Here is a 12,149-nt window from a genome sequence, read left to right as displayed (position 1 = left end):
TATACTATTACCACCACATTTGGGGCATAGCCACCTGTGAGCTTCTTCCAAAAATGCACTAGATAACAAGAATTAGCAGCAGCTCTAGGAGCGACTGTAATTTTGGATTAGTATCAAATGTAAATGATTTTTCAGAATATCTCTCACAATTGTAACGTGATGTGCAAATACCTATAATTTCCATTTCTGCTAATGACTAGTTAAAATAAAAATGTAACTTTTTCCCATCTGCATTCATGGAGTCCTTGAATCCTGCTCACAGTTAAGAATCAACCGCTGGTCTGACGGGACAGTCATGCACTTATCAAATAAGTGCACAGACTCAGCTCTGTAACCATGACTATAGGAAGGATGCTGAAGGAGAAATGTGGAGAGTTGAGTGACTATTGAGCACAAGGATTCTAACCAAGACTGAGTCTGACATTTAAGCTGAGACCAGAAATAAGAAGAAATTATCTAGCCTGTGACTGGGAAAGATGGGAGCAGTGTTCCAAACAGAGGAAACAGCATGTGCAAAGGGCCTGAGACAGCAAGCAACTTAGAGGCACTGAGCAAACACCAGTATGTCTGAAACTCAATGAGAGACCAGGGAAGGGTGACTGAGACAGGCAAAAGGGTATTTTCTTGTTTATATTTCTGTTTGTTTGTTCATCACAGCTAATAACAACACTTCCCTCACCTCTCACCTCCTCTCTGAGTCAAACTGTCAGCTCTACAAAAGAATGCCATTTATAAGAGAAAGGTTAAAGCCAATGCACTCCCCGCAAATAATTCATCTGTAGGGGTTGAGGCAGCTGGTTGGAATCCAACAGAAGGCCTTCTGGGTATTATTATGGGGCTCTGCCTCCCAGCTGAGTGGGATATGCATTTGCTCCATCACCTGCCAGGCCTAAGACCTCCAGGTCCAGCCTCGTGAGCCTCTGGGAAAAGCAGAAAGGCCAGGCCCTTTCCTGTGGAGAGAGGCCTGGGAAAGTAACAGAAGTCCCAGACGTCACAAGGCCCAAAGGAGAGGGTCAGCCACACACCACAGAGATAAGAAAAAGTCTTACCCTCTAGATCCACACAGAAAAAAAGCAGTCAAGTCAGTTTTCGAGGCGTTTGGAAGACACAGAGGGAGACAGGGTGAAAGAGAAGGTGCTAGACCCTGTGCTGAAAGCCCGGGTCACTAACGGAGGACCTGGGAGAAGGCGCAGAGGAGGGATGGGCTCAAGCAAGGGAGAGTCTCCCCCAGGAACCCCAGCCAGACAAAGTCACAGGAAGAAATAGCCACATAAAGAATTCCATGAGCCCCCACGTGAGAAAGGGTCCAATGGTATGAGCAGTTGACAGGTCACAGATAGGAAAGCTGACATGCAGAACGGAGCTCCGCGTCCACAGACCAGAGTTGGGCTCTGCACCCTGCTCTGTCTGCCCCCAAAGTCAAGTGAAATGGTGTTTAGCTCAAGGGTCCAATTAAGAGAACAGAACCCTTATGTGACAAGGCAGTCTGGCGTCAGAAACACCCAAGACAACATGACTAGGAGGATACGACCCCTAGTCCTTCACCAAATCTGCCCTTAGCCCCAGGTTAAGTGCTGACAGGTGTAGGCAGGAGGGTGAAAGGGTCCACAGTGAACTTCTCCTCCAGGAAGAGAAACCCATTCTATACAAATGAAACCGGGATCCAGAAACTGTCATCCTGCTGATATGCAGGGACAGAAGGTCAACCTTGGGCCAGGAGGGTTGGAGCAAGCAGAACTTGCTGTAGACCACGAGACATCAGGATTTGAGTAAGGGGAGAAGAAACAGGACTCCCCAGGCAGGGGGTGTGGGAGAGGCAAGGACGAGGAGGTGGGAAAATTCACAGTGAGCTCTACAACCACTGCCTTGATTAGAACCACCTCCCTTACCTGAATTCTGGAGGCTGGCAGGCAGCTGTCGAGGGGACCCTGAGAGTGCCCTTTGTGTGAAAAGCAGGCTCTAAGCAACTCAAAACCATCCCTCTGCGTTTCAGTGACAGACCCAGCAGTACAAGGGGAGAAAGCCACAGCCAGCCCATCCAGGAGAAGTCTAAAAGGTGGGCCAGGTGGGCCATGGCAGGAGACGGACGGGAGGGACAGCGGCGACACACCCTCCCTCTTCCCAGGGGTGTGGAAATAACCCCGTGCCAACCAGACTCCCCGCAGCACAGACACTGCTGAAGGACGAGGGACTCCCAGGGCAAGGGGCTCAGGGTCACCTTGCGGAGCCACAACAAGGACAATGGCAACAAATTCCTCCTTGGGGCAGGGCCTGGACAAAGCATTCCATATTCACCATCTTGCTGATTCCTCAAAAGCAGTCCAAAGAGGCGGCAACATTATCCCATTCTACAGAGAAGCAGGCTGGCACCTGGCCTTGGAATGCCTTGCCAACCCACCAGCTAAGAGCGTGGCACCGGAGTCTGAACCTGAATCTCCCTCTCAAGGGCCTTAACATTGGCTGGGCTCAAGTGGGCAGATGTCTCACTGTGGGCTCGTTTAATAAGGCCCGCACCACTGGCCTGGTACTGTAGGGAAGATGTGTCCTCCCCACGTCCAGGGGGTTGCAGGGGCGAGGTTCCAGGGGAGGGCAGAGAGCCCAGGTGGATACAGGGAATCCCCACTGCAAAGCACCATGGGGCCCAGAGAGGCCAGCCTCATGGGTCTGTCTCTTGGGCCTGATCCCCCATGTCCTTCTTGTCTCTGTCTACAGCTGCACCAACTGTGACTTGAGCATCTACAAGAGCGGCGTGTGCAACACCATGAAGGCTGAGTTTGACAGCATGGCCCAGGAGGCCAGCTTCTGTCTACAGGACAAGATAGAAATCTTCATGAAGTAAGAGCACACACTGACACGTTCACTCAAAGGCATGCATCAGGCACCTACTGTGCACCCATCTGATGCCAGGTCTGGCACTGAGGCTACCGCAGAGGGCAGGAAAGACAAGTTCTTCGCCCTCAGAGAGCTCATAGCCTCTCCTGGAAAATACGGGCAGAAACAAAATCACTGAATGAGTAAATAGGTAGAAATGATCATCATTGCTCTAGAGGAAAAGAAGAGGGGTCTCTGAGAGGGAGAGAAACCATGGGGACCTAATGTAGGTCGGGCAATTCAGGAAGACCTCCCCAAGGAGGTGACTTTAAACCTGCACCCTGAAGGATAAAGAGGAGATGCTGGTGTGGTGAGGGGGCAGAGGGACAGTCCAGGCAGCAGGGTAAGTGCATGCAAAGTCCCAAGGTAGAAGGGGCACGGAAACTTTGAAGAGGACAGAGAAGTGGTGTGTCAGTGGCCCCATGCACAACCATAAGTGTCATAACTAAAACTTGGACCTGGAGTTTAAGAGTACCAGGAAGTCTGTCCAGTAGAAACGTTCCTATTCTGACCCCTGTCCCAGCCTACGCCTTGACTGCAATGACCATTCACCCAATGAACTCATCCGTTTAACAAAGGTTGCATGATGACCCTTTGCCCTCTCACACTCTCTGGGCCCCGGTTCGAAGGTGATTTGGCCCTGCCTTCTGGGACCCCCACCCCTCAGTCTAGTTAGGGAGACAGAAAATTAAACAGACAAGTACAACACAGGGTGATGAGGACCGACAAGGGACAAGAGCAGGGAGTAAGGGAACACAAAGAAAGACATCCGCCTGACCAGGCGGTGGCGCAGTGGAAAGAGCGTCGGACTGGGACGCAGAAGGACCCAGGTTCAAGACCCCGAGGTCGCCAGCTTGAGCACGGGCTCATCTGGTTTGAGGAAAAGCTCACCAGCTTGGACTCAAGGTCGCTGGCTCCAACAAGGGGCTACTCGGTCTGCTGAAGGCCCGTGGTCAAGGCACATGTGAGAAAGCAATCAATGAACAACTAAGGTGTTGCAATGCGCAATGAAAAACTAATGATTGATGCTTCTCATCTCTCTCCGTTCCTGTCTGTCTGTCCCTGTCTGTCCCTCTCTCTGACTCTCTCTCTGTCTCTGTAAAAGAAAAAAAAAAAAAAAAAAAAAAAGAAGGACATCCTGCCTAGCCTGCAGCAGCAAGCAGAAAGGTCTTCCTGAAGGAAACATTTTCAGCTTAATAAAAATAGGTGATATTTCCAGGATACTTACTGTGTAACAGTCATGGGTGTAAGAGTTTGTGTTTATTTATTGTTTAGTACTCACAACAATCCTGTGGAGAGGGTTTGATAATTAGACCTATTTTATAGATGAGAAAAGTGAGCTCAGACATGTTTCTTATTGAAGGTCCACCCAGTAGTTATACAGTAAAGGTGGAAATCAAACCCAGAGAGTCACACAGGAAAAGTAGAAGGGAAGGAAGTTCAAAGGAAAAGAACATCGAAGTCCCAGAGGCCAGAAGGGGCACACTGGGCCAGGACATGCCAGTAACCAGGTGTGGCTGGGGCTTAGGTTGCTGACAAGGTAATCAAAGACAGACAAGGGCCAGATCATAAAAGGCCTTATTAGACCAGCTTTGGAGGTTAAATTTTATCTCAGAGACTTTGATTGTGAGCCAAAGCATAAAATTCTGGGTGAGAAGAAATAAGAAGGATAGGGATAAAGCTCGACTATGTTATAGGGGCTGAATAAGCCAGAGCCTTAGAGGGCAAGCCATTCAGAGGGATTTATTCAGGGTAAAATGGGAAGTCATTGAAATGCATATGTCAGTGAATGGCATAGTTATATTTATAATACAAAGTCTCTTTGGGGAGACAGGACATGTGCACAAAATGAAAGGGGGAGTAGAGAAGAGAAGAACCAACACGAGTTGAACACCCACTATAATACTGGGGCTAAGTTCAGCACTTTAAACAGATTATATTATTTAATCCTCACCTCTGAGAGCTAGGAACCATTATTAGCCTTCATTTTACAGATGAGAAAGCTGGGTACATACAGTCAAAAGTAGGGAGAGAATGAGAGCTGACTTTAAAAAGTTACTGGATTTAGCAAAAGAGCATTTCAGGACCTTGGAGAGAGCTGTATCCTCTTCTAGCCAAAGCCAGATAGAAATTAAACAGTGGGTGGAAGGGTTAAGAAGAACCTCATGCCCTGGCCAGTTGGCTCAGCGGTACAGCATCGGCCCGGCATGTGGAAGTCCCAGGTTCGATTCTCAGTCAGGGCACACTCTATCCATGACCTCTACCTCAGGCACTAGAATGGCTCCTGCTGCAACAGGAGCAACTCCCCAGATGGGCAGAGCATCATCCCCTGGTGGGCATGCTGGGTGGATCCCGGTCGGGCGCATGTGGGAGTCTGTCTGACAGCCTCCCCGCTTCTAACTTCAGAAAAATTTTTTAAAATGAAATAAAATAAAAAACCCTCATGAAGGAAAATTGCTTAAGTCAGATCTTGGAGGGCAACTAGGATGGTTAAAGGAGACAGGGGTCTAATTCTTCTTCCTTTTTCTCATACAACCCGGGATATAGGCACGAGGAAGAGAGAGCTCTCCAGAAGTTCCACTCTTTACTCTTCACCTCAAATTTTCAAAAGGATATCACAAAGATGAGATATGAAGTCCCCACCGTGAAAAATGATGCAGAGGAAATTGCAGACCACTGGTAAAGGTCTTGAGAGCAAGAAAAGACAGTCCTTGGAGGGGCTGAAGGTGGGGGGCTGTTGTTACAAGATCACATTTGACCTCATGAGCCTTCAAGACAGACAGAGGTATCACTCCACAACTGCCCTTGGCCAGCAACTGAGCCCCCAAACAGGCTATCTCCAGAACACAGTCAGGCAAGAATTCTTCAGTTTCTTAATTACAAATAATCCAACCAGCTCTACTCTCCACACTTACGGTATCTTCTGTTGGGTTCAGACTTGCAAACAAGGACTAACTCACCAGCCCTGAAGGAAGCAGCAGATGAGGCAAACCAACTTAAAAACTCCTACAGAGTTAGGGGTCTATGAGGCGATCACTGTCTTCTCCAAATAATTTAACCCCTTAAGGATACAAAACCAGGCAGGCGTATCCCAGGGACACTGTGCCCAGGGGTGACAGTAAGTACAACAAAAGGCGATATAAACTGAGCGATTCTTGGATGGCAGACACCACCCTAAGCAACGTTTATAAGTTATCTATTTTATTCCCCACAAAAATCCTGAAGGGTACACATTAATCTCCACTTTGCAAACAAGGAAACGTTAGGATTTAAACCCCTGCCTGAGCCCAGTCTCTGTGCTCATCTGTAACACAGGATTGGAGTCAGATGAATGGGGATTTTACGAACCTAATCCTAGCAGGGTGAGTAAATCAAGCTCTAAGACTTAAGATCCGAAAGTCTAAAAAATGTACCCAGAATCTTTTCCATGATTTTAATAATGTGGAACGGAAGCTTACAAAGAGACATGAATAAATATGAATATATGTCATAAAAGATAAAATACAGAACTGTATGAGGGGCCCAAAAACGTATGGTGGATGATCGATTTCTTCCAATTTTTCCACAATGGGTACAGATATATCAGAGGGGGGGAGACCTTTCCTTAAAGAGATGCCACCCCACACACACACACACACACCTTTTTTTAAAGAGATACCATAAACCCTGATCATACCTGAACCACCTCCTGGTTAGAATCATGTTGCCCCAATACAGATTACCAAACTACCCTCACACTCTCTGTCACAGCGTTCAGAAAGGTTCTTGGAATCCACAGAAACACACGGAGCTGTGGCCCAGGCCTATTTGCTACAGACACAGCAAATGCACAAGCACTTCCTGGCCCCCATCGCCTTCCTCCTCCTCTTCTTCCTCCCTCTCCTCCTCCATCTTGTGTGTGAGAGCCTCCTGCACTCAGGAATGTTACCCCACAGATGTGTCCATGTCCCCCCTGGCCTGATCAGCTCTCAAAAATGAAGCTTCAAAATCTCAGGGTCCCTCCCCTTTTTTTTTTGTATTTTTCCGAAGCTGGAAACGGGAAGAGACGGTCAGACAGACTCCCGCATGCGCCCGACCGGGATCCACCCGGCACGCCCACCAGGGGCAACGCTCTGCCCACCAGGGGGCGATACTCTGCCCCTCCAGGGCTTCGCTCTGTTGCGAGCAGAGCCACTCTAGCGCCTGGGGCAGAGGCCAAGGAGCCATCCCCAGCGCCCGGGCCATCTTTGCTCCAATGGAGCCCCGGCTGCGGCTGCGGGAGGGGAAGAGAGAGACAGAGAGGAAGGAGAGGGGGAGGGGTGGAGAAGCAGATGGGCGCTTCTCCTGTGTGCCCTGGCCTGGAATCAAACCCGGGACGTCTGCACGCCAGGCCAACGCTCTACCACTGAGCCAACCGGCCAGGGCCTCCTCCCTTTCTTGTAAGGCTTCCACATCGTCAGCTTCTACAATTACAAACGCATCTCTTTAAAGCATGTCCCCAATTTCTTTCCTTAATGAGATGCAAACCATGCTCCAGCTTTTACTATCCTTAAAAATCAAAGATTGGCCCTGGCCGGTTGGCTCAGCGGTAGAGCGTCGGCCTGGTGTGCGGGGGACCCGGGTTCGATTCCCGGCCAGGGCACATAGGAGAAGCGCCCATTTGCTTCTCCACCCCACCCCTCCTTCCTCTCTGTCTCTCTCTTCCCCTCCTGCAGCCAAGGCTCCATTGGAGCAAAGATGGCCTGGGCGCTGGGGATGGCTCCTTGTCCTCTACCCCAGGTGCTAGAGTGGCTCTTGTCGTGGCAGAGCGACACCCCCTGGTGGGCAGAGCGTCGCCCCTGGTGGGCGTGCCGGGTGGATCCTGGTCGGGCGCATGCGGGAGTCTGTCTGTCTCTCCCCGTTTCCAGCTTCAGAAAAATACAAAAAAAAAAAAAAAAAAAATCAAAGATTTGCCTGATCTGTGGGCCTCTTCCAGTTAGGATGAAGGAGAGTCCCCCAGATAAAGGCTGATACATGCCTGCCCTGTGGTGGTGGAGTGGATAAAACATCAATCCGGAACGCTGAGGTCGCCGGTTCGAAACCCCGGGCTTACTCATTTGAGGCACATACAAGAAGCAACTACTATGAGTTGATACTTCTCACTCCTACCCTCTTTCTCTCTCTCCTCTCCCTAAAATCTTTTTTAAAAAAAGACATCACATGAGAGGGAGAAAGAGAGTGAAAGTGGAGGGCCTGAGATGTCAGACCCACCTCCCAGCCGCTCCCTAACTGGCCCTCTCTTCTTGAAATTGAAGGTACTTTGATCTTCTGTCCAAACTCCCTGAAGATCTGAAGAATTTCCGCCCTGCCAAAAAGATCCTGGCAAAACTGCAGAAGTTTGGGGAAAACCTGGACCTGAGGATCCGGCCGCACATCTTCCTGAAGGTGCTACAGGACCTGAGAATCTGGGAACTGTGCTCCCCAGACATCGCCGGGGCCATCGAGGTAACTGGCACATCCCGTCCCCTCACAAAGCCTCGGGTATCCCGCCTCGTGTCATCACATCTTTTCCACATCCAGGCACCATCTAAGTGCAGGGAACACGACTTAAAAGACAAAGCTCTCCGCCTTCACGGAGCCTGTCATCTAATAGAAGACAGATCATCTCATGAACCTTGATTGTTCATCTCGGGACATTGTATTCTTTGCAAATGGTGCCCCTGGAAACTTGGGAGGTTTTGGAGAGACAGCGATAAATAGATGCGTGAATAAAATACCTGGCAATCATAACAAGAAGCCCTCTAAATCTACCTGGCTGCTAAAATTGTGGCGTGAGGCCAACAGCACGGGCCTCGCCTGGGCGCTTGTTAGAAATGCAGACACTCAGGCACCAAACCATACCTACCAACTCAGAATCTGTACTTCCGTGAGATCCCAGGTGATTTTCATGCACAACAAAGTGTGAGGAGCACTTACTTGTTCAAGGTAGAGGTAGAGGGGACCTGTCTTAAGCAGGGGGGATGGGGAAGGTGACTTTGAAGCTGGGACCTGAATGACGAAAAGATAGCACCACGAAAAGCAGGGGAAGGGGCAGGGCAGGAGGAGGGAAGAGCACGTGCACAGGTCCCAGCACAGAACTAGAGTGTCCACTGAACTCATCGGCAGGTAATGGGTTTGACAGAAAGCGAGCAAGGTGGCTCTTTCAGGAAGGACTCTAGCTGGCTCGGCCAAAGCTAACTCTAGGGCACCTGTCCACCATTACCCTGCCAGTTATGGGGCCATCTCTGGATGGGTAAGGGGAGGGGGGATATGAAGGCTCTCCTCATTCTCTGAGGTGAGTCCACGGCCCCAGCTAGTAAAACTTAGCATGTGCCTCTCCCAGCAAGAACATCACAGAACGTCTGATACCCTGGACATGGGGTGTCTTAATCTATTATAGAATCTATTTGAAACTGCATTCTGTGTCTTAACCCATTTCCTAAAAGCAAGACCATAGTTGTCATCAATTGTCAAAGTTGTCTAGGAACCAATAGAAGTTTAAAGACAAATGACTTTTTTTAAAGATGTTAAGGAGTAGGGAAAAAATGTCAAGACAGCTGGGTTTTCCTGATCTCTCCAAATGTCTATGTGTTCAATAGAAGAGGCTTAGAATAAGCCTGCTGAAGCAGAGGTGAGAAAGGGGTCTTGTTCTTGAGAGAACCCCCTCCCAGCAGGATGCTCAGGCGTTATGAATGCCTGAATGGCGGGAGGCATCCTGGGACCACCAGCCTCAATCACAGATATTCCAGGATCTTAAGGGTGGCATTGGCAGGGCCAAGGAGTCTAGTGTTCTGACCAAAGCTGAGACGGCCACTGTATTTGCCCTGCAGTTTGTGCGAGAACACATTATCCACATGCCCCAAGAGGATTATATCAACTGGCTGCAGAACCGAGTCAGCATCCCCATCCGGCCCCAGAATGCCCAGACATAGCCTGGGCGGGCCAGAGTCTCCAGCTGTCCCAGCGGAGGAGGCAAGCTCATCTACACTTGGTGCCTGCTGCCTGCCCACCCTCAGGGATACGCACCGTGATCTAGTTGGGTCACCTGGAGACTGGCTTCCGGTAACGTTCTGAAGGGATGATACTCCGGAGAAGAAACTCCCCCCACCCTCACACCCCAGTCTCTGTTCCCCATTGGTCCAGCCTGACTCTACCCACCCCTTCTCCCGATTCCCACACTGTGTTTCTCTCCCTCAAATTCTGGATAATAAAATTGAGCTGAACGTTTGATGTCTGGCTGGGAGGGAGCTGGAGCTGTGGGATCTGGGTGTGCTGTTCAGATGCTAAGGATAACAACAGGAAGCCTCACTTCCTGCCATTGCAGAATGCGTGTGTACTTACCGCTATTTAATTTCTTTTCCCATCTTGGTCTTGACCTTACCTTCATTCTCACTAAGTTATAAAACCTGTCGTCATTTTAACTCTCCCACTGGTGGCCTAGCTGAATTAACAACTACACTACTGGACTTGATTTGCTGTCATGCCCAGATCATCAGAAGGCTCACACGGGCTGGGCCTCAACATCTGTCCATGATAATCTGGAAGGGAGGGACGGGACTTGAACGGGAGCTATTTTTCAGTCTAAGCCAGGGGTCCCCAAACTTTTTACACAGGGGGCCAGTTCACTGTCCCTCAGACTGTTGGAGGGCTGGACTATAAAAGAAACTGAACAAATCCCTTTGCACACTGCACATATCTTATTTTAAAGTAAAAAAACAAAACGGGAACAAATACAATATTTAAAATAAAGAACAAGTAAATTTAAATCAACAAACTGATCAATATTTCAATGGGAACTATGGGCCTGTTTTTGGCTAATGAGATGGTCACTGTCCGGTTCCATATTTGTCACTGCTAGCCATAACAGATGATATGATGCACTTCCGGAGCCGTGATGCGTGCATCCCGTATCACTATACATGAGTGACGCCGTGCTTTGAAGACCGCCACATACAGTACTCTCACTGACCACCAATGAAAGAGGTGCCCCTTTGGAAGTGCGGCGGGGGCTGGATAAATGGCCTCAGGGGGCCGCATGTGGCCCGCAGGCCGTAGTTTGGGGACCCCTGGTCTAAGCCACAACTCACTCATCTAGTCACCTGGTCAGTCAGTCCTTTACTCCTTCATTCAATGAGTATTTGCTGAGAGCCCAACATGCATCCACCAAGTCCTAGGTTCTGCAGACACAGTGATGACCAAAGTGGACAAGGTCCCCACCCAGCTCATGGAGTTCACATGGAAGCATACAAGTCGACAGAAGCAATGGCGAAGAGGGGACAAAGGGACTGCCTACCATCACAGGTCCCCACACATTCATACCCTTTGTTTATCATGATGCCCTGACAAGCCACTGGGGTGTAAAGGCGAGATAAAGTCTATAAGGAGTGTGCAAAATTAAGAGACTATACACATCTCCATGTTAAACAGGAGTTTGAGCACTGGAGAGCAGAGACAAAAGGAGGGAGAGCAAAAAAAAAAGAAGAAGAAGAAGGAAAAGGGGACTGAGTGAAATGTGAGCGTAAGGAACTCTGGAAGAAAACCAACCCAGGAACAGTTCCCAAGGTGGGGCTAGCAGAAGGGTCCCTAGAACTCCTGGGCAAGCCAACCCCTCTGCTTCATCACCTTGAACCCTCAGTAGTTTCTGCCACACGCTCAAGTGTCCCTGTGAGTGAGGTTGTGAAGAAATGAGAAAAGGGCCCTGGCTGGTTGGCTCAGTGGTAGAGCATCGGCCCCGCGTGTGAAAGTCCCCAGTTCGATTCCTGGTCAGGGCACACAGGAGAGGTGCCCATCTGTTTCTCCACCTCTGCCCTCCTCCTCTCGCTCTGTCTCTCGAGCCATGGCTTGAATGGCAAGCAAATTGGCCCCAGGTGCTGAGCATGGCTCCATGGCCTCACCTCAGGCACTAAAATATTCAATAAAATAGCTCAGTTACCTAGCAATGGAGCAGCGGCCCAGATACGCAAAGCATTGCCTGGTAGGGGGCTTGTTGGGCGCACCTGGGAGTCTGTCTCTGCCTCCCCGCCTCTCACTTAATAAAAAGAAAAGAAACGAGAAAAGCCTGTTGTACTTGTCGGTCTGCCTCAGGTCAGAGACAGGGCTTCAGGGAGCAGAACGTCAGAGACAGGCTATGTTATGCGAGCTCTCTGGATTTACAGAAATCTTAAATGCACACTTGGCTTCCCATGAGACACAGGATGGGGACTCTGCCAAGTTGATATATATTGCATATATATCTCAAGTGTCAGGTGACCACCACAGCTGACATTTAATTGCACTAGAGA

At 49.6% G+C, this 12,149-nt stretch overlaps 1 protein-coding gene across 2 annotated transcripts in view; it reads left to right on the top strand.

Annotated features, from left to right (window-relative positions):
* The window catches only part of CCDC60 (coiled-coil domain containing 60), a 139,230-nt gene extending 129,214 nt beyond the window's left edge, over positions 1-10,016 (top strand). For both annotated transcript variants that reach the window (XM_066255058.1, XM_066255056.1), the window contains 5 exons: positions 1,994-2,056; positions 2,713-2,835; positions 5,419-5,550; positions 8,145-8,334; positions 9,699-10,016. In XM_066255058.1, the coding sequence (XP_066111155.1) occupies positions 1,994-2,056; positions 2,713-2,835; positions 5,419-5,550; positions 8,145-8,334; positions 9,699-9,800 (610 nt within the window). In that variant the 3' untranslated portion in view covers positions 9,801-10,016. The remainder of the gene's footprint in view (positions 1-1,993; positions 2,057-2,712; positions 2,836-5,418; positions 5,551-8,144; positions 8,335-9,698) is intronic.
* The last annotated feature ends 2,133 nt before the right edge of the window (positions 10,017-12,149 follow it).

This window comes from Saccopteryx bilineata, chromosome 2 (genome assembly GCF_036850765.1).
Source record: "Saccopteryx bilineata isolate mSacBil1 chromosome 2, mSacBil1_pri_phased_curated, whole genome shotgun sequence".
NCBI classification, from domain to species: Eukaryota; Metazoa; Chordata; class Mammalia; order Chiroptera; family Emballonuridae; genus Saccopteryx; species Saccopteryx bilineata.
Note: the sequence above shows the minus strand (reverse complement) of the source record. Positions and strands in the feature narration are given on the sequence as shown.